This window comes from Musa acuminata, chromosome BXJ1-8, assembly GCF_036884655.1.
Source record: "Musa acuminata AAA Group cultivar baxijiao chromosome BXJ1-8, Cavendish_Baxijiao_AAA, whole genome shotgun sequence".
NCBI lineage: Eukaryota > Viridiplantae > Streptophyta > Magnoliopsida > Zingiberales > Musaceae > Musa > Musa acuminata.
The window spans coordinates 38,359,781-38,380,743 of record NC_088334.1 but is presented as its reverse complement, the minus strand read 5'-3'; the positions used below and the strand labels follow the sequence as shown (position 1 = coordinate 38,380,743).

The 20,963-nt window shown below is 37.8% G+C and overlaps 2 protein-coding genes across 2 annotated transcripts; one reads left to right on the top strand and one right to left on the bottom strand.

Moving 5' to 3' along the window:
• The first annotated feature begins 2,510 nt into the window (after positions 1 to 2,510).
• Positions 2,511 to 8,164, top strand: LOC103994789 (chloroplastic import inner membrane translocase subunit HP30-2). The gene is made up of 6 exons (XM_009415228.3): positions 2,511 to 2,906; positions 3,904 to 4,019; positions 5,157 to 5,283; positions 7,531 to 7,679; positions 7,784 to 7,846; positions 7,929 to 8,164. Exons 1-6 carry the CDS (start codon positions 2,595 to 2,597, stop codon positions 7,954 to 7,956), a joined length of 795 nt encoding a protein of 264 aa, XP_009413503.2. The 5' UTR covers positions 2,511 to 2,594; the 3' UTR covers positions 7,957 to 8,164.
• A 2,065-nt stretch (positions 8,165 to 10,229) lies between these two features.
• Positions 10,230 to 20,548, bottom strand: LOC135589091 (uncharacterized). Its single transcript, XM_065081396.1, has 12 exons — positions 20,382 to 20,548; positions 20,072 to 20,215; positions 19,071 to 19,200; positions 18,746 to 18,876; positions 18,501 to 18,648; positions 18,047 to 18,225; positions 12,065 to 12,302; positions 11,704 to 11,799; positions 11,489 to 11,634; positions 11,110 to 11,217; positions 10,858 to 10,946; positions 10,230 to 10,641 (listed from the first exon to the last, which is right to left on the bottom strand). Exons 1-12 carry the CDS (start codon positions 20,448 to 20,450, stop codon positions 10,230 to 10,232), a joined length of 1,890 nt encoding a protein of 629 aa, XP_064937468.1. The 5' UTR covers positions 20,451 to 20,548.
• Positions 20,549 to 20,963: the final 415 nt, after the last annotated feature.

Genomic DNA, 20,963 nt, shown 5'->3' with positions numbered 1-20,963 from the left:
TTCGAAAATATGATATTATAATTTTGTGTTGATCGACTATGTCGATCTTTTATCCAATTCAATTTGTATATGTACCGATGTATCAATATGGTATGTTGGAATGTATCGATAGATTCAAAAATAAAAAATAAAAATATCTAAAAATTTTAATAAACCTAAATTAAGATATTTTAATTAGAACTTAACATAAATTTTATTTTATTTTAATAACAAAATAAGAAAGGGATGAATGATTTATCTTTTCCGAACATTAATTAACATATTTGACATGTTCCAAATGATTTTAGTTGATATTAAATAAGAGTGAGAATTTGTAAGACAGAGAGACCGATTAAATGAAAAAAAGAGTGTTAGAAGACTGTGATTAAAAAAAATAGAGTAAAATATGAGGGAGGAATGCTATTAAATATGAATTCAAATAAGTTCAACGACCAAATTGATTGTCGGAACCAATTCAATCTATACCCTTCGTTGATTTCAGTTAGAATCCAATTATTACTCATTGGTATATTTTGGTAACGATTAAATTTTAACTATGTCAAGAATGATGTATCATTTGATATACCTCTCGACTACTATACTCACTCGGATATAAGAGGATTCATATTTCAATTAATTTATCAAATCAATATATATCACTCGTATCATTTCAATTAATATATATATATATATATATGTTTTAATTTCGAAAAATAAAATATGATAAGTTGGATTGTAATATTTAATACCAACTTTGATAGTGTGAGATATGCTAAATTGGTTTATGAGAGCATAAGTGTTGTCACATGGTATTTTAGTAATGAAAATAATAGAAGATAAGAATAATTATTAAAGAAACTTTATTAAAGAAGTGAAAAAGCTTAAATACATTAACATGTCCCTCTCCTATTTATACAGATTATGAGGAAGGATTTTTCTTAACAGAATAAAGAATTTTCTTCAACAGAATAGAGAGATTTCCTCGTATAGTTAGAGAAATCTTATCTTCTATTGAATTGTTCTTATTCTCTCACGTTACTCTCTCCTCGTAAGTTGATTGAATCAAACTTATGGTAAAATAAATTAAATGATGCTACGAGTCTATTTTTTGTAAGATATTATTCATAATGAAAGTAAACATATTATTAATATAATATTCTTTCGAGAGAATAAACTACACAAGCAACAACGATCTCAATCGATAACATCACCCTTCGTCACGATGAAGATGTACTACCGATAGAAGATCCAACAAGAGCTAAATTTCAAAGAGTTACTCGAAATGCTGTGAAAATATAATATTTTCTACTTCATAATATGATGTATAATAAGTTTCTTGGTAACAATTAACACCAATTTTGTCAAATATGATAAATTATTTTTTTGAGAGAATTAAGTATCGTCGTCATAGTCCCATTATCTCATTGAAATTGAGTACATCAGACTCTATCTGATCCAAGAAAATGGACGATGATATGCGTCAAATTCTTCTAAGATATTTTAACTAGACAATGAGTTTGGTGACAACATAAATACATGAGATTGGAATCGACATCAATCAAAATCAATCGACCCAAAACAGAGAGAGAGAGAAGATGGTGTGATCCAACAAACATCGATATGTACCGAACGATCGATACAATTAAGACTATAGGCCACGAATCTTGGCGCCATGTGCTTTTCCAAGCTTAATTTAACGTGAGAACCCAATAACTTTCTTGATGATCCCTAAAAATCTCTCATTGCTTTAAGCACCATAAAAAAAGAAAAATAAAGAAATCATCCTAACAATTAGGTCTCAATCAATTCATCTTAATCTACTTGGATATAGCATAAGAAAAACATTAAAGTTCCCCTTTCTCCACACATTTACTATCACAATTTATTAGGTGTAACACACACACACATATTTAAATCACTATAAAATTAAAATTTGATTATTGAATGAATAGTGATATTAAATAGTAAAAATATATAAAAAAAATACATGACTTGACTTGGGTACTGAGATGGATAAGTGGATTAACAATATATTTCATGAATAATTAAGTATAATCTTAATAAAAAATAAAACTAGAGATATGTGGTGAGGAGACCTACAAATACTATAATTAGAATAGATGAAATATATGATAAATAATAAATAAAGATATATATTTTTTAGTTTAATTAAGGATGTAATTTATTAAGGAGTTAAAATGGTGGGCTATCTATCCTAAATAGTAAAAGATGTTATGATTATTTTATTATATATATATATATATTAATATTTGATTATTTAATTTAGATTGGGACTGAACCAACACCCTTTTTATTTCATATCATTTGAGGTAAAATGGTAAATTAAGAACGTAGTAAGACAATACATCTTCAAGTAATAGTTAGATCAATAATATGGACAAAAACCCAACTAAAATGACATATTTGTCCATATATTAGCTTTCTAGTGGCAACTATGGACATGGCAAATCTGTAATTTGGTTAATTATTAAGCGGCATTTATGTAAAGAACTCGACAATGAAACGAGGGATTAGTGTAGGTCTCAAGTATCGGGGCTTTCGTTCGTCGCGTCGCTGCTGCAGGCTGCGGGAGAGGAGGGGATCGGACGGTGGCGATGGTTGGACAAGGCAGTGGCGGCGGAGTTGGCCAGAGTATGGTGTTGGCTCCGCCGGCCTCTCCGCCGAACCCAGTAGCCCTGGCGCAGGCCCGCATCAAGGAGCTGGAGACCGGCTTCCGCGCGTGGCTGGCGAAGCAGTCCATGGTCGTTGAGGCCGCCGTCGTTACGGCTACCAACGCAGCCCAGGGCGCCGCCATCGGAGGACTCCTGGGCACCCTGACCTCGGATGTCTCGTCCGCGTTACCCGCCTCGACCCCCAACGCCGCCGGGCTCAATCCCGAGGCCATCGCGTCCTTGAAGAACGCCCAGGTCGAATCCTTCCCTTCCTTGAGTCCTTTCCGCAACAGTTCCCATTACGTTGATCCTTCAATTAGAGGTTTTCTTCTGGAACATGGCGAGAGGGTTTATTTAGGGTTTTACTTCTCCACAAAAGTTCCCTTTTCGCAACAGTTTGCCACGAGTGAATGAGTAAGATGGATCTTTGTATACATGGCCGATTAATTATCAGATTCCAGTTTGCTTTAGAGTTATACTCCCGTAGATGTCATAGACAGACTTTGTTGGACCTTTTGTTATTTTGACTTGACATAAGATGAGCATGATCCACTATAGGATAATGTTTTCTGTGATTTGCCCAATCAAGCTACTTCATGTCACTGCCATCAGCAATCTGTGTATTGCATATTGCAATTCCATCTTCAAATGTTGACACTATTAGGCAACATTAGCTACAGAATCACACATGCATGGATTACAAGCTTTTTGCCAGTAAACAACCTCACCGATATGTTGATGATGATGGGCAACTGGGCAAGGTTGATATATGAGTTTCGTGTGATTATTAGTAATTACTTGGATTGAAGCAATTTAGATCATGTGATTAAGGCCTGCTATGTTCAACTTATCCCAGTAGATATGTCAGATTGGGTCACAACAGTTAACAGTTTGAGAACTATTCGATCTATGGGAGTCTGGTTTCTGTGGTGCCAAGTCTTATCCACCTTTTACTTGTTAGCACGAAAGCCAATATGTTACCCTAATTTGCTGCTAGCAATATGCTGTATCCTGCTTGATGAGACAAGAATGGTTTAATAAATTAGAATTGGACTTCTTTTTAAGTTCTTTAGTGTCAATTTATTTTGTAATTGATTTTCTTATTGGGCGTGCTTTTTCTTCTGGACTCATTGGATCCTGCTACTTTCAAATGCTCTCTCATTCTACCCTTTTATGATGCAAAAAGACTGCTAATTGTAATTTTTTTTTCATAAAATTGCATATAATAATTATCATGTCACATGAATATCAGGCGCTTGCTGGTGGTCCATTAGTACAAGCTCGGAATTTTGCAGTCATGGCAGGTGCAAATGCTGGCATATCTTCTGTCATGAAAAGAATAAGAGGAGTGGAGGATGTTCAAAGCAGGTGAGCTTGAATTTAAGCTTTTCTTGGCATTTCACTTCAGTTAATTAAATGTTTATTGCCTTTTGTCGAAAAAAAAAAAGGTGATTCCAATGTATGAGACTCCTGCCAATATGGGGTTTGGGGGAGGGTCAATGTATGTCGTTAGAAAAACAAAATACAAGAAACTTAAAGGTTTGAAAGAAAAGTAATGGTTCTATCTTCTAAACAATAGATTTAAGAGTATGAGAAGGAATTATATTAGTTTAAGATTAACAAATCTCGTAGTATAATTTCCCTCTCTTCTTAAGAGAACAAGTGTAAGTGCATGAAAAGGCAATGCTATAATGGATATCAGATCCATTCACCTTGTTATTTGGTGTGTTTCAGTTGACTGAATAAAATAAAATATATAATAGATGTTGATCATAATATCTTGGATCAGTCAATACACTAACCAAAAGGCATAACAGATCCTGCAACAACAATTAATAGTGTCACTATAATGGTGTACACTGGACGGAAAAATGATGCTGCAAGTTGATTCTGAGTCAAACTTATGTCATGGAGTGATCTTGGTGGTACAATGTGGGATATCTGAATAGTTGCAACCTATGAGCCAATAATTCACATGGAGTGACCCATCAACATGTCAGATGATGTAATAACTTCTACAACTAGGTTTTTAGTAATTGGACTATATACAGTAGACCATTTTTCCCTTCCACTGTTGGGCTGGCAGGCTACTTTGCTTGCTTATGCAATACTATGTTCATAAAAGTTAAGATAGGATTTGTGTGCAAGAAATGTTTTAGAATGACAGGAAACATGGAAACTATGAGGGTAATTAATGGCAATGAAGGTTTAAATAATTTCTATTAAATTAAGTGACTCCTTATGACTTAAGGGATGAGGGGAGTGAGCAGGAGGGTTCTTATGAGACCAAAGAAATAAAACTTGAAGTTGTCTCTAGTTGTCGAACTTGTACTTGTTTTAGACATCATATCTATGGTTGTCACCTATATAAACTCCTCTGTCTTCTTTTCCTTGTGAAATAGCCACTATGTAGTAAATTCAGTCCAGGCTTCTTCTGTGTTAAAGCCCGAGAGATTTTAACTATGGTGAGTTTCCTGGGCTTATGGTAAGTTTATTTTGTTGCAGTATGGTGGCAGCCTTTGGTTCTGGAGCATTGTTTTCATTGGTTAGTGGCATGGGAGGACCAAATCAGGCAGCTAATGCAGTCACTTCAGGACTTTTTTTTGCTCTTTTTCAAGGTGGCTTATTTATGGTAAGCATTGCTTTCACTGGTTGTCATGTTGCATAATTTAGTCTTTTCTTGAATGAAAATTTGCTCATGATTGAATTCTTTTAGTTATTTTTTTAGCGTTGTTTTTTTTTTTCACTGCTGAAAAGCAACCATCACCACATCAAATTTGAACTTTTTGTTCTGTGAAATTTCTTGTAAAATTATGGTTTGGGCCTTTTAGATGAGAAAGAATCCTTGAGGAGGGGAGCAAAATAATTCTTTTGCTATTGACTGGAAACAATAGTGATGTGAAACCTCAATTTGGTGGAAATTTTCTGCTGAATAGGAAAATATTTAAACTACTGATGTTGTGATTGTTTCTCATCTGAAAAATTATGTATGAATGAATGTTCAGGTTAGACAACACTGAAGAAAGGGTTGGCTGTATGTTTTGGAAGTCTGGAAATGACAGTTGGAATTTGCATTTGAGGTCTAAATTACGTGGACTACTGTGATTTTTATGATGTTCCTTTAGAATTATGAAGGGTTTGTGAGTTGTTCTGAAGGTCCTAAACAAAGTTGAGAAGAATTAAGAGAGATTCAAGGGCTCTAGTGATGTGGGAAACTGCCATAATTGGTTTGCTCATGCAGCAAATATCTTCCTCTGCTGCAAGGTGGAGGTTTGAAATATCTTGATGAATCCAAGAAATATCTTGGCATGAGTTTTGCTGGATTGTGTTGGGTTTGAGATTGGTCACAGGATTTCAGGTTGTGATTGGTCTGGATTGGCAGGTGTTGAAGTCTCTTTTGTGAATTGTGAAATCACAAATGTCTTAATAGTTTATTTGAGCTATAATTTTATTTAAATCATGAGCTTACGAAATCCTTTTTTTTATATTGATTTGTCTTAATTCATGGAATGTTGGTCGAGCAGGAGATGTTCCATTTGTAGGGCCATAGTCATGAAAGTGCTTTTATATTACTTACTTTTGCACACATACTTAATGTGGTTTTGTTTTTTCAGTATCTCTAGGTTTAGCAGAGATGAAAGCAACTCCTCATATGCCTGTAGATGAATGGCTAGCATACCATTCATCTTGCAGCAAATAGGTGTCTGTGAGACAAAGGTTAAGGCTATCCAAAATGGCAAATTAAACTAAAGTAAGATACAAAAATTAAGATGTTTAGTGTTTCAGTATCTCTATCTTTAGCAGAGATGAAAGCAACTCCTCATATGTCTGTAGATAAATGGCTAGCATACCATTCATCTTGCAGCAAATAGGTGTCTATGAGACAAAGGTTAAGGTTATCCAAAATGGCAAATTAAACTAGAGTAAGATACAAAAATTAAGACGTTAAGTGTTTCACTTTCTCTATCTTTAGCAGAGATGAAAGCAACTCCTCATATGTCTGTAGATGAATGGCTAGCATACTATTCATCTTGCAGCAAATAGGTGTCTGTGACGCAAAGGCTAAGGCTATCCAAAATGGGCAAATTAAACTAAAGTAAGATACAAAAATTAAGATGTTTAGTGCCAGCCAGGGACAGGACAAGTACACTGGTACTGTTCCATTGATAAGCATCCTAACTCCAGTCTCTCAAACTAGATATCAAAGGATCCCTCTCTAATCTTCTCACTATGTGGTGTCATAGTATATGGAGATGTAGTATATGCAAAATCTGTTGCCACACATGCGGCTCCTGTAAGCATGAAAATGTAGTTGCATATGTGGTTTATGTTTTTTTTTTGTCTCAACTATTACTATTATTTTGACCTTGTTATGCTTGGTTCATGTCTTCATGATGATATAAAATTCATTACTTGGACCATTTACCCGTTTTCTTTTATTGCAAACTTAGGTTTTTAAATATGTACAGATGGTGGCTACTTAATGAGTCTAAATAGCATATTTTTTACTCATTAGCAACTTGATTGTATATTGTACATAATCAAATATTCTAACAGGTCTGCATATGCAGCATCTGTGCTATGTGGTATATTGAATATTGTGTGATATTTCAACCGCCTGCTTACAACTTTGAGTGGGAGTCACTTGATAGTGGCCTTCAGTAGGTGGATATGTTCGCATTTGTTATTGTGATATGTGAAGCCTGATTTATTTGCTTATGGGACTGTGTCTAGCCTGGATCGACAAATTGACATTTTAGTGCGGCTACTGTCCATGATGGCTTGTGTATTTCTCATGTACACAACATTATATGTATTGGATGCTTCTGTTGAGTAAGCACAATTACATATAGACAATTTCTTTTGCTTTATGCTTCAGGTGGGTCAGAAGTTTTCGTCTCCACCAGCTGAGGAGGTATATTACTCTCAGACAAGGGGTATGTTAACGTGCCTTGGTCTACAGAAGTATGAGAAGAACTTTAAGAAAGGCTTGCTTACAGATAGCACTTTGCCTCTTCTTACAGACAGGTAAAAGTCTTATGCTGCTCTGAACTACTTCAGATTTCTGGATGAAAAATTGTTTTAATCATGTGGTGATGTCTCTCAAAGCTCTTCTCATGTTTCTCCTCCAGTGCACTGAGAGATGTCAATATCCCTCCTGGACCTAGGCTTCTCATCCTTGATCACATACATAGGTTTGTGGTCTTCTTATTCTTCCAGAATATCTAGAATATAATCTATACACATTGACCAAACTTCTTGTTTTGCCTTTTTCAGTGACCCTGAGTTGACTAAAGGAAGGTGAACCTGTCTTCTTGCCATTGTAGTGTCAGAAAGATCTCTATATGCAATCTTACTTTTATGTTTAAAGAGATTATTTTCACAAGTTGAACTGTTCTACCTTTGTAGTTACTGTTCACATTTTTTTAAGGTAATTGTCATTAGATTTGTTCTGTCTTTTACTTAATTAATAAATGTACTGATGATTTAGAAATGAATTGGTGTACAAGTGAGTCTTGTCTTGCCTTTTTTTTCTTTTACTATGAAGGCATTTTTCCAGACTGCTTTTGAAGGAAATAGTATATGTATAACTTGTCTAATTGCAAAGACTAACATAGGCGTTCTGATGGCAGGATGTGTAGACAAGATGTTTGATTATTATGCTTATCTATTTTGCCAGTCATCGCATTTGATCAAACACTCGTCGTGTCCTCCAAGCTTCTGCATTGGCTCTAAATATCTGTAAGCGCTGCGGCCGCATCATAAACCCCTTGTCAAACCGACCATTTATTTGCTCGACTTCCTGCACCCATCGGCCTCGCTAAGGGCCCCTAGCTTTGCGCCTGAAATCAACGGCGCATCCGCACCCACCAGAAACTCCTTTGGCCTCGCGTCGATCGTCGCTCAATTCGAGTCATCATGGCTTCCGAGCGGTGCATGACACGACGCTTGTAACAGGCATTATGTCGAACACCTTATTTTCACACCAAAGTTAGTGATTTGTCAAATGCACAGTGACCAGTCGGATTAAGCGACATCCCGGAGTGAGATTCAGCATCAAGTGAACTCATAAGCTCTCCCTTTCATTCAGGGTAGCTTTCTAGGCTTATTTTCCAACCCACATACGGCGTATTTATGTGACTACGCCACCTCGGCAACCCTCTTCGTCTGAAACATTTACCCCTACCCCCCCACCTTCGAGATCTGAACGTGCTTTGAGGTTAATAGTAATTGGACCATCGTTGACCATATCAAATAGATCAGCCTATCAAGATGAGTTGGTCGAGGGTCAAAAATGTCCAACACCAAATAGCGAGGTGGATATGGCAGGCAGCAGAGCAACGGTCCAGGGGAAATTTCTTTCGGCAACTCGTAGCGAGATGGGAAGACAACTCTAATTAATCGCGGATCCGAACTCTACGGATGCCCAAGTCCCCTTCTGGTACGTGCTTTTCCCAAGAAGCTAATTCAATGTGGTGCTCATGATTAAGGTTTATCCGACATGTTATTAGTATATATTTCAAGATTTATCCGACATGTTATTAGTATATATTTCAAGATTAATCAGAGGATACACATGGTATCATATTTATACCAAGAGATACAAGGCCTATACTCTGGCACACCCAATGTAAGGTCGATACTGGTCAGTACAGGACTGGCACCGTACTGTTACAGACAATACAATATTTAAATTTGATGATTTTTATTTTTTTCGAAACTCAATACATGCGAATATGTCATGCTCGGTACAAGGCCTATACTCTGGCACACCAAGAGATATAAGGCCTATACTCTGGCACACCCAAGAGATACAAGGCCTATACTCTGGCACACCCAATGTAAGGTCGATACTGGTCAGTACAGGACTGGCACCGTACTGTTACAGACAATACAATCTTTACATTTGATGATTTTTATTTTTTTCAAAACTCAATACCTGCGAATATGCTATGCTCGGTACATCGATACTAACCGATCGTACGTATCAGCGTCAGTCTGATCGATATAATACCGATATGCAAAATTGTAAACCTTACTCGTGACTTAGAACATTGACGGAGGTATGCTTAGGTTTAAATTGGGTTGGTCGAGAAAAGATGGGAACCACATCTTTTCTATACTATTTATTAGGTCGATTTGGTTATCATCCAAAATGATGACAGTCTGAACTAAATAATGTATTGATTTAAGCATCCCTAAGGTTCTAAGGAGATGTCTTGCGGGAAAAAAATATTATGGAAAAAGAAGTTACCTGTATCTTGCATTTATGAGAAGAATCATCAGTTCCACCAGCTGCCTTGTTTAGCACCATGTTGAGATGCCATGCTGACCATCAACTTCAACCAAGCTGCAACAGAAAACTTGGGAGGGGTATGCTTAGAATTGCACACGTAAATGAATGAATACGATACTTCCTCAAGAATTATAGCATCATGGGATAAATTTGTTTAGCTTCAGAAAAGTGGCATCATATATGTTCCCGATTTGCGCACATATGCGATTTTATATTTACGAGTTTTCATCTACCATCGGCATTAAGCAAACATAACTACTTAGAAAAAATGAAGTCTATCTTTACCTTTGCTTTCTTTTCAACTTCTGAAAGTTGGGTTTTAGTGGCTGACTTGAGCTTGAATTAAATGGCAGTAATGGCTTTTTCATCTCCTCGTTCAAGAAATTCGTCGGGATTTGTTGCTTTGGAGCTTCCAATCTCTCCAGAATTCTTGAAGTTTTCTCATCCAGAGGCTTAGCCTGAGCCCTTAGATTTGATGTTTTAGTCCTGGGGATAGGAAAACTTGGGGGTGAGCTGCTAGTCAATTCATCTACAATGAGAAGCCGCTCCCACTCCTCGGTTAAACAAGAAGAGGTCTTCTCCTTGTGTTGGTTGGGAGACATCTGTCCTTCAGAAACTTGAGTTAATGGCTGTTGCTGGAGATCATTGAGGTTAAGTTCTGGATTTGCTGGAACACAGAGTGAAGTAATCGACCTGGAGAACAAATTTTATTCTGAGTATAAGGTAATGCATTTTTTATGCTACTTTAGTTAGACACAAGTCATCTAATTAACTTCACTTGGTTAAGTAGCATGAATATCTTCATATCAAGTTTCTGAGTCTCAGGTAGGTGTAATTGCATCTCGGTGTCTAAAATTCTCTTCTTTTAGTTAAAGTATATACTTCTTAGCAATAAGAAGATGGAGTTACCCAAATTGCAAGCTCTCCTTTACCAGCCAGTTAAGTTTAGCATGAAAACCTCTTTCATGTTGAAGAGGGTTGTAGTCTCTTAGTTCAACCTGAACAAGGAGAAAAAAAATCTAAAACTTTCTGAATGATGCATATGATTTACAAGAGGCAGATAAACTCAACATTTTTTTCCTTATGCATAGTCTATAATTCTTCATTGTGGTAAACTATACTTCGTTGAAATTTGTTTCGCTAGAGAGAGAATATTTTTACCTTTGTCAAAGAGGCACGAATAGAGTTCTCTATCTCCTCTGGTATGGCTACTTCACTTGTCTGAGCTATCTCAGGAATGGGTAATATTTCCTCCGACGAGGCAAGCCTCTGCATTTTCCACGATTTAATGATTATCATTTGCATTTAAGAAAGTGATAGACAGTGGGCAGATAAATTACTTGATTAGTTAAACTGAAACCAGTACCAACAGACATGCTATCCGAAATTACTTGATTATTGCAGTAAACATGTTTCTAAATTGCCAATCCGGCTGTGCGGCAATAATAGCTTTCACAGTATCAGTAGAACCATCACCATATGCAAATGAGCTTGCTAACTGCAGAAGGAAATGACTCAATAAAGCTGAAATATTGATTACCCTCAAAAGCATTGGCCCTCCCGCTGATGGTTGGAGAAGATAATAGCTCAGGAAGGTACCATCTTGCATTGTTTCTGTATTACAAGTTGAGGAGCAAACGAGTCCCTGATCTAGAAGGAAAAGAGTTCTACACAACCCTCGAAAAACTGCAACGAAAGCAAAGACAGATGAGAAGTTGTTCAAGAGCAATAACAGTCAAAACCAAGTATACTCACTCTGAACATTCAGATCCACGTTATCAGATTCATCTGAAGCAGATTCGATTTCATGGGTAGATGGAGTTACAAAAAAGGATGCTCCCATTATCAAACCTGTTTGCAGAGTAATGACAAAGAAAAACAAAACTCTCAAAATGAACATTTCATTGTTACGGTTACTAAGAATCTTTCATTCTCCAGTTTTAAAAATCTTAATATGAAGATCAATTATCACAAACATAGAAGTTCAAACTATGTTGGATCAGACAAAGAAGTGAGACAAATCATCTGAACTCTATTACAAATTTAGTCAGAAGAAACATAGCCTTAAGTTGATGCCATATGTCCATGTATTTATTTGTCGATAAGCAAAAATTACCTTCACTTAATGAGGCTAAGCTGGTGCATTCAATAACACTCAAAGTTAAGGATGCAGAGATTCTTCGGGGACTAAAACAACCTTCAAAAGACGGCAGAAATAGAACAGACTGTTCTCCTACTCGTACAACATTGTCAATCAGTTCAGATGCCTCTAACTCATGGAGGGTCAGTGGACAAGACAATTTTGTCTTATTATTGATGGCAGTGTCAACGGGATAGCCATGACACCTGCAAGTCTGTCCTGACATATTCCATTAGAACACAACTTTGCAAGTGAGAATTCAAACACAACTCATTAATAAATTTTTGCTCAATTTAACCTCCGTTAACTTTCGGAACAAGTGATACAAGATGCTAAGCATAAATAATATCTCAGACATCATTTTATTACTATTAACTCAACATGTTAAAATTTCAGCTCATTAAGTCAAGGCATGTGATGAGACCAACAACAATTTTGGAATTCATGATTGATACTCGGAGTGTGAGGTATCATTATAACCTGTCTCATGTTCCTTATTCATGTCAGTGCTTTTCCACTGGCCAGCTAAAACATGTGTTGAACATACAGAATCTGATCCATATGGACCCTACTTAAAAATTTGTTTAATTTTAACATAACAAGGTACGTGCTCTCAATGCTCATCCTCATCTAAAGAACTATAATTTTGGGTTTTTCATTAATACTATGCATCCTTGTGTCTGTCTATAGATTCACACACAATATATATAATTGTCCAAAATGAACTGGATTACAGATCAGTACATACCCCCAAAAGCCCCAAAAGGAAGTAATCGTAACAGGATTAGAAGATTTAGCAATGGAATACCCACAACTTGCAAAATTATCTCAACAGGTATATTCATCCTCTGCTGTGTCAAATTATAGGCCACCAACAAACTCAACCATGGGGCCAGCAAACTACCCCCGGCTATAAATGTGGAATCATCAAATCAAAAACCAACATATGAAGGCTATACAAGGCAGCCGAAGTTTAAAGCAAAAGACTTCTCAAAAGCCTGGAACCTCCCATCGGCATTCCAACAATAAGGAGCTATGTTCATAATCCCATCCCAGCTCGGGATGTTTGATGAGGTATTCATAAGATGGGAATCCATCACTAAAAATTTAGTTTCCTTACAGGGATTCACAGATCCGCAAGCAAAAATGGAATTCATCGAAAATTTACTAGGAGAAGCGGAGAAGTTAGCATGGATCCAATGGCGCATGGCATACCCAGAGGAATATCAATTATTAATGGCTAACGCAGATGGATCGGGAGGAACGCAAAACATCCTCTCACAACTAAGGACCATCTTCATCTTGGAAGATCCATTCCAGGGCTCAACAACAGCACAGGAAGAAGCCTACCGAGACCTTGAAAGGTTATCTTGCACAAACCTCAAATACATTATTCAATTCTTAAATGATTACATGAGGCTGGCATCAAAGACAGGAAGGTTATTCACAAGCCCTGAGCTTTCTGAAAAATTATGGTCCAAAATGCTTGGTGAACTTGGAAAAAGAATAAAAGAGGCATTTGAAGCAAAATACAGGGGAAATACTATAGGAGTAATCCCAAGAATACTTTTCTCCTACAAGTATTTAGAAGCTGAATGCAAGGACGCTGCTTTCAGAAGGGCCTTGAAAGACCTATCTTTCTGCAGCAAGATCCCAATCCCAGGATATTACAATAAACCTGAAAGAAAATACGGCGTAAGGAGAGCAACAACCTACAAAGGTAAGCCACATTCATCTCACGCCAGAATAGAGAAAAAGAAACACTTGTTAAGAAATAAGAAGTGCAAGTGCTACCTATGTGGTGACGAGGGACACTTTGCAAGAGAGTGCCCCAATGACCGGAAGAACATCAAAAGAGTGGCAATGTTCGAACAACTTGACCTTCCAGAGGACTATGAAATATTATCAGTACAAGAAGGTGAAAATCAAAGTGACGCAATCTACTCCATTTCTGAAGGAGAAGATGTAGAGCAAGGTATACACTCATTTACCCACGAGATCTTTACACTAATAGAAGATAGTAGAACTTGGTGGATAGGACCCGAGTCAGGCTACCGGGCCAGGATTCAAGTCTCCCAGGAACAAGCCGAATGTAGACACATATGGGAAATCAACACTGAATTACCAGCCAATCTGGAAAAGTGTAAGTGCTGCAAAAGAATATCACAAAGAAGGCACAGGAGACATTGCCCCCTATGCAAAATGACTTCATGCGGAATGTGCAGCATATATTACTTTGACAAAAGGACCCCCGTAATGATGGAAGAACCACCAAAGTATGAGCCTAAAAACCTGCTTCAACAACAACAAGATTACATCAACCATTGTGAAGCAGAAATCAGAAGGCTGAAGATGGCTGCGGAATCTGAACAACATAAAGCTAAGGAACTGGAAGAAATGCATGTCCAAACCGTAGCTACCGCCCAGGAGAACCTTCGCTTACGACAAGAGATATGCGAATGGATAGAAAAATATGATCAGCTTGAAAAGGAAATAATGGAAATGGACAGACTGAGACTAGAAAAGGCTGATCTGATAAGAGAAATTGAAAATCTAAGAACTCTGAAAAACAAAGAAGAAGAAGAAGAAGACATCTTCGTATTACTTACAGAAGAAACGCAAAAGGTCTTATCTGTGGAGACCAAAGAAACGACTGGCTCAAGGAAATCCAAAAATATGCTGTTCAATCTAAAGGTACAAATAGAAATTCAAAATATTCCCCCTTTTAAGGTAAATGCTATATTGGACACAGGAGCCACAACTTGCTGCATAGATGAGGATGCTACACCAGACGCAGCGGTGGAAGAGAACCCTTACACTGTACACTTCAGTGGGATCACGTCCAAAACAACTGCAAACAGGAAACTAAAGGGAGGTAAAATGACCATTGGTAATAACACGTTCAGAATCCCCTATACTTACGCATTTAAGATGAAACTCGGGGATGACATTCAAATGATAATCGGATGCAACTTTATCAGGGCAATGCAGGGAGGAGTAAGGATAGAAGGTAATATTGTTACTTTTTACAAGAACCTTACTACAATTAACACACTGCCTTACATCCCAGCAGCAGCAACCATAGAAGAATTAGATCTTGAGGAAAATGACTATGTTCAGATCCAAGAAGCAATATTTTTCTCCGCCGAAGACCAACAAAGTGATAATACTATCAGGGCAAAGTTTGGAAGCCTACTAGACCAACTAAGGGCCCAAGGATACATTGGGGAGGACCCCCTTAAACACTGGGAGAAAAACAAGATTCAGTGCAAATTGGAAATTAAAAACCCTGATTTCGTGGTAGAAGACAAACCACTGAAGCATCTCACACCACAGGCTAAGGAGGCTTTTTCAAAGCATATAAGGGCCCTGCTGGAAATTGGAGTAATAAGGCCCAGCAAAAGTAAACACCGTACTACCGCCATAATTGTCAACTCCGGGACAACAATAGATCCCATCACTGGAATAGAAAAGAAAGGCAAAGAGAGAATGGTATTCAACTACAAAAGGCTGAATGATATCACCGAAAAGGACCAGTACAGCCTACCAGGAATCAACACCATTCTAAGAAAGGTCAGCAATAGCAAAATTTATTCAAAATTTGATCTTAAGTCTGGCTTTCATCAAGTTGCTATGCACCCAGATTCAATCGAATGGATTGCCTTTTGGGTCCTTGAAGGATTATATGAATGGCTAGCCATGCTATTTGGGCTTAAAAATGCACCAGCAATATTCCAGAGAAAAATGTACGAATGCTTCAAAGGTACCGAAGAATTCATTGCAGTATATATCGATGATATACTAATTTTCTCTGAAAATGAAAAGGACAATGCAAGGCAACTAGCCCAGATGCTAAAAATCTGTCAAAACAATGGCCTGGTACTAAGCCCATCCAAAATGAAAATAGCAGTGAAGGAGATTGAATTCCTTGGGGCAGTCTTAGGAAACTCAAAGATCAAGTTACAACCCCATATTATCAAGAAGATCACGGAATACCAAGAAGAGGATCTTACCACAAAAAGGGGTCTTAGATCATGGTTGGGCATATTAAACTACGCCCGAAATTACATACCTAACCTAGGCAGGCTCTTAGGCCCACTCTATTCCAAGACCAGCCCAACTGGGGAAAAGAGATTTAACGAACAAGACTGGAAATTGATCAGGAGCATCAAAAGCTTGGTCAAAAATCTTCCAGACCTAGAGGTCCCTCCAGAGGAGTGCTTCATCATCCTAGAAACATATGGTTGCATGGAAGGATGGGGTGGGGTATGCAAATGGAAGAAATACAAAGGAGACCCCAGAAGCTCCGAAAAAATCTGCGCTTATGCCAGCGGAAAGTTCAGCCCTATCAAATCTACTATTGATGCAGAAATGCACGCAGTTATGAAGACGCTGGAAGCATTAAAGATATATTTCCTAGACAAGAAGGAAGTTATTATCCGAACGGACTGTCAAGCAATTATTAGCTTCTTCAACAAGTCTGCACAGAATAAACCTTCTAGAGTTCGGTGGATTGCTTTCACAAACTATATAACGGGGAGTGGTGTAGAAGTAAAATTTGAACATATTGAAGGAGCCAGCAATACCCTAGCAGATTCTTTATCCAGACTAATAAACATTTTAGTTGCAGGATGGCCCAACGAGCAGGTGTTCACGCTACTAGAAGCCACCCGGGAGGTCCAGACGCAACCAAACCCGAAAGCAGTAGCGATCCTCAACAAACTGATTGTAACCTTGTCCAGCAGTACCAACAAAAGCTGGGCAAGCTCAAAACAGAGATACGAGGAGGAATCACCTTCAGCAAGATCAAGGCAACAGAAGGAGAGCTTCTTGCAATTCAAAGAAAAGCCGCCAGACAAGCCTGTGAAGCATTACAATGCTTCCATGATATCCACTCAGCAAAAGTTAGAGAATATCAAAGGAAGAGTAGGGGAAGAGATAACTGGTACAAAGACTGGCTACCGACAATCTGCCAGCAGCAACAACAGCTGGAAAGGGCTCTGGCCCTGACCAAAGATTCCGCCCATAGAATTGAAAACTTCAAATTCTTGTGAATGGGCAGAATCTCGGAAGGTCTTGCATATTTGTCTACTAATGTCGGCGCACTTAGTTTTGCGCCACTAGTTTTTGCACTGAGCCTCGGGGAGCCGTGCATATTTGTCTACTAGCGTCGGCGCACCTGGTCTTGCGCCACTAGTTTCTACCTAATGCACTGAGCCTCGGGGAGCCGTGCATATTTGTCTACTAGCGTCGGCGCACCTGGTTTTGCGCCCCTGGTTTTTTTTTATCCTCGGTGCCCACGTGTTGCACCTCTGGTATCAGTAAAGGCAATATGGAAAATCTTGGATAGGACATCGATGGGGGCCAATGACCACCCAATCCTCTGTCCAAGTTTCTCTATATGAAGCCCTAAGTTCAGCTCATTGCAGAGCAAGCGGAAGAGATCCGAAGTTCTACTTTGAGTCCAAAGTACAAATTCAGAGTATGTAAGTTTCCTCCTAGTTCTTATTTCTTCCTAGTTCTTATTACCTATCTCTAAAGTTGTATTTGGCTTTCACGTTTCTCTTATATTCCACGCTCTCTAGCTCTTGTATCAATTAGCTCGGTGCTATATATATAGTCCTTTATATATAGTCCTTTCTCATATCAAGACAACCAACACCAAGAAAAATTGCTATTATCAGCGAGGTAAAAGTAGGAATTAACAAAGCATTTACTGTTGGAAAATATTATCCCTAGTGAGTCCTAGTGTTGAACATCTTCTTTCTAGTAACAGAATGGAATATGTTGAAGAACAACAAAACCATATTGATGATGATCCCCATTGACAAAAGTAATGTCAAGTCATCCCAATTTTTTTGAATTAAAGAAACAATCTGAGATTGCTTCGACCTTTAAAATGTGCTGCATGTAAAGATTGACATTATGAATTAGCCTTTACCGTACCAATTCAATTACCTGGCAAGAGCTAAAACCATCAATGATATGAGTATATGAAGGAAACAAGTTGCAGTGCATTTGATTGACTGAACCGACAATGCCATTCTTGAAAAGAAATACTGCTTGCAGTGGCTCCTGTGTATCATCCTTTAGCTCTTGGAACCATTTTTTCACCAGGGAATTTAATATCCAGGTATCTGCAATTCAGAAAGTTCATTCTTTAGGAGAACTAAGAATTGTACACAAGATTAATTTGGTGACATTGATGGCTCAAAATATTCTAGGTGTTGTTGACAACATAAAAAAATCTCAAAAAATAATACACACACACACACACATTCAGAACTGTTAAAAATCTCAGTTAACATGATTAAGGTCAAAATTCCAAACAAACAGAATAGTTATTAACCAATCGAGGCTGATGCAGACAAGTAGAAAACTATTTCCATTTTACTAAGCTGTGAGAACTTACCCAGAGGATAACTCCTGATCACACAGTTCTCAAGGTCACAAATACCATCACTAAATTGCATGAGCTTCAAGGCATCATCATAACATATATTTGTGTCTGCCTGTTCCAATACTACAAACTCCACTGTGATGCATCGTTCTGCGGCATCCTAGTAGTAATAATAGTGTTGATCACAAAAATAGCAGCTCGGAACTAACAGGAGAAATTTCACGAGAATAAATAACAGATTAAGATAACCTACATACCATAAGAGATCTCCGAAGAGATTCAGTGCTTGTAGTAATGGATGAGCAAATGACAATTACTTTCTTTGGGACATCATCACTACCCCATTTGTACAGGGCATTTTTATTCAAAAGGTCTGTAAGTGGCATTTCTGCAAGGTTCCATAAGAGACAAACATAAATAAGAAAGTATATTTAATCCATGATGTATGGAACAGTCAAACGATGCAATCCAAATGAGCTGACACCATTTAACATTGCCTAGTTGAAAAATTGCCAGATTTTTTGCAACTCTTATCTCCTGTATTTCAGCACAAAACAAAGAAGTTGAACGTGTATGTATTACCTTCAGTGCTACTTTCTGTATGCATAAACTTGCTCACATCTGGCAAAAAGTTGTCCGAGGAAATGCTGTTTACAGCATGATGAAAGTCACAGACACTAAACCTTTCTCCAGGTCTGTATGCAATCTTCAGCTATTGAAATTCATTGTACAATAAATGCATTTGAGCATTTTATCTATAAACCAGAGTACAGTTGATGACATAATAATTGACTGTAATTCACAATAATTAACTATCAACCACAAGATCCATTTTACATGGCTGGTAATTCACATGTCAAGATGCTTGTCGCTAGGAGTGTCAAAAAGTTGAAGATTGAGATATAAATTAGTCTCTTATTATGATTCCAGTTCAATGTTTCTAGAGTCAAATTTCTCGACCAGCAGATTCAGTACAAAGAACCTAACATCACAAACTAATGGTAAATTCTGGAACAAGTGCTTAGAGAGAATGAGAGACATTGAATGACCTCTGTTCTGTAATTCTGTGCATGGTTGCACATGTGACACGGGCACATATTTAACTTCACATGTGGTCTGGTTGAACAAAAAAAAAAAGAAAGAAAAACTTCACATGTGGTCTTCTGTTATGTATGGCGAGAACTTCCATTAACATTGAGCTTATTTTTCCTCCTCACCGATTGGAAACGACAACAAGTGGTTTTAACCCTTTACATGATATAAATAGCCACCTTATACAACATATAATATTTTGGGAAGGCTTAAATGCAAGATATAAGTCAAATATGCATATTATTCGCATTTTTTGGTCGGTAAGTTTAGAATGTTCTGTACCAGAATAGAATTTTGCTAAAGATCCATACAAAATCGACAAATCAATTCAAGATTCCAGAGAAGTAAGTACAGTAGGCTCCCTATGATAAAAAGGAATACGTATTTTTACTAACTGAAATGTATTTGAGGCTCTGAATTCATCTATCGAACAATTAGGATGAAGAGTTTCCCCTATCATCCTCAACAATATCAGGGGTAGTCTTACCGACCTCCGTACAAGAGGATGAAGAGTTTCTGCACCAGTGGAGGTAGCACAGCCCGACATTGTCTCGTAAAAAAGGGATCTCCTTCCCTCGCTTCCTCTCTGCTCTATCCGACCACGATGCATAAAGATTGGCGAGCTGTAGTAAAGCCTGTCACCCAATAGATGGTTGAGTGGTAGATCTAGATCAAAAGATCCAAAGAGATCCCAAATCTATGAACAAGTACTAAGAACTCGTCCAAACATGAAACCGGTAAGCCGAGGGAAGAAGAACAGATCAGAGGGAGGAGGATCAACTAACAGACGGATGGCATCACCTGCTTCAGATCGCGGAGCAATGGAGGAGAGATGGTTCGGAGATCGAGCAAGAAGCAGAGCAGCGTCATCCCCTTCGCCTGTCCCTTACCCCCTGCCGGAAGAAACTTCGCGAATTCAAATGTATTGAATGCTATTTATAGGCGTCGAATCGCGCGGGTGATTTCGCCCAAATCCGGTGAGGCAATCGCTTACATTGTCCCTGTGGCACAATTTAGCCCAGCCCAGTTTATATTCCGATAACTCTTTTTCTTTTCTTATTTTACACTTTATAATTAAATATGACCGAGAATTTAAAATTCATTTTTTTGTTTTGTCTTATCAATAGACCATTTTATCATATAAGTATATCTTATATGGTTTCGTCGAATCAATAATTTGAGTTCGAATTGGGCCCCTTCCAACTCGGTTTGGGTTTGGTTCGATTTGAAGTTGGCTAAGCCTGACACTATTGAATTAGCGCATCACATTCAAATCGAACCAAACCCAAACCGAGTCGGAATGGGTCCAATTCGAACTCAAACTACTGATGCAACGGAACCGTCAAGTTTTGGATACGGATGTCAGTAATGAAAAGATTCGGG

Coding starts and splice junctions, on each gene's coding strand:
- LOC103994789 (XM_009415228.3), top strand. CDS start 2,595: ATGGTTGGACAAGGCAGTGGCGGCGGAGTTGGCCAGAGTATGGTGTTG. Junction 4,020..5,156: donor GTGGAGGATGTTCAAAGCAG/GTGAGCTTGAAT, acceptor ATTTTGTTGCAG/TATGGTGGCAGCCTTTGGTT. Junction 5,284..7,530: donor TTCAAGGTGGCTTATTTATG/GTAAGCATTGCT, acceptor TTTATGCTTCAG/GTGGGTCAGAAGTTTTCGTC.
- LOC135589091 (XM_065081396.1), bottom strand. CDS start 20,450: ATGACGCTGCTCTGCTTCTTGCTCGATCTCCGAACCATCTCTCCTCCA. Junction 18,649..18,745: donor CTCTTCGGAGATCTCTTATG/GTATGTAGGTTA, acceptor TATTACTACTAG/GATGCCGCAGAACGATGCAT. Junction 12,303..18,046: donor ATGGTTTTAGCTCTTGCCAG/GTAATTGAATTG, acceptor ATGTCAGGACAG/ACTTGCAGGTGTCATGGCTA.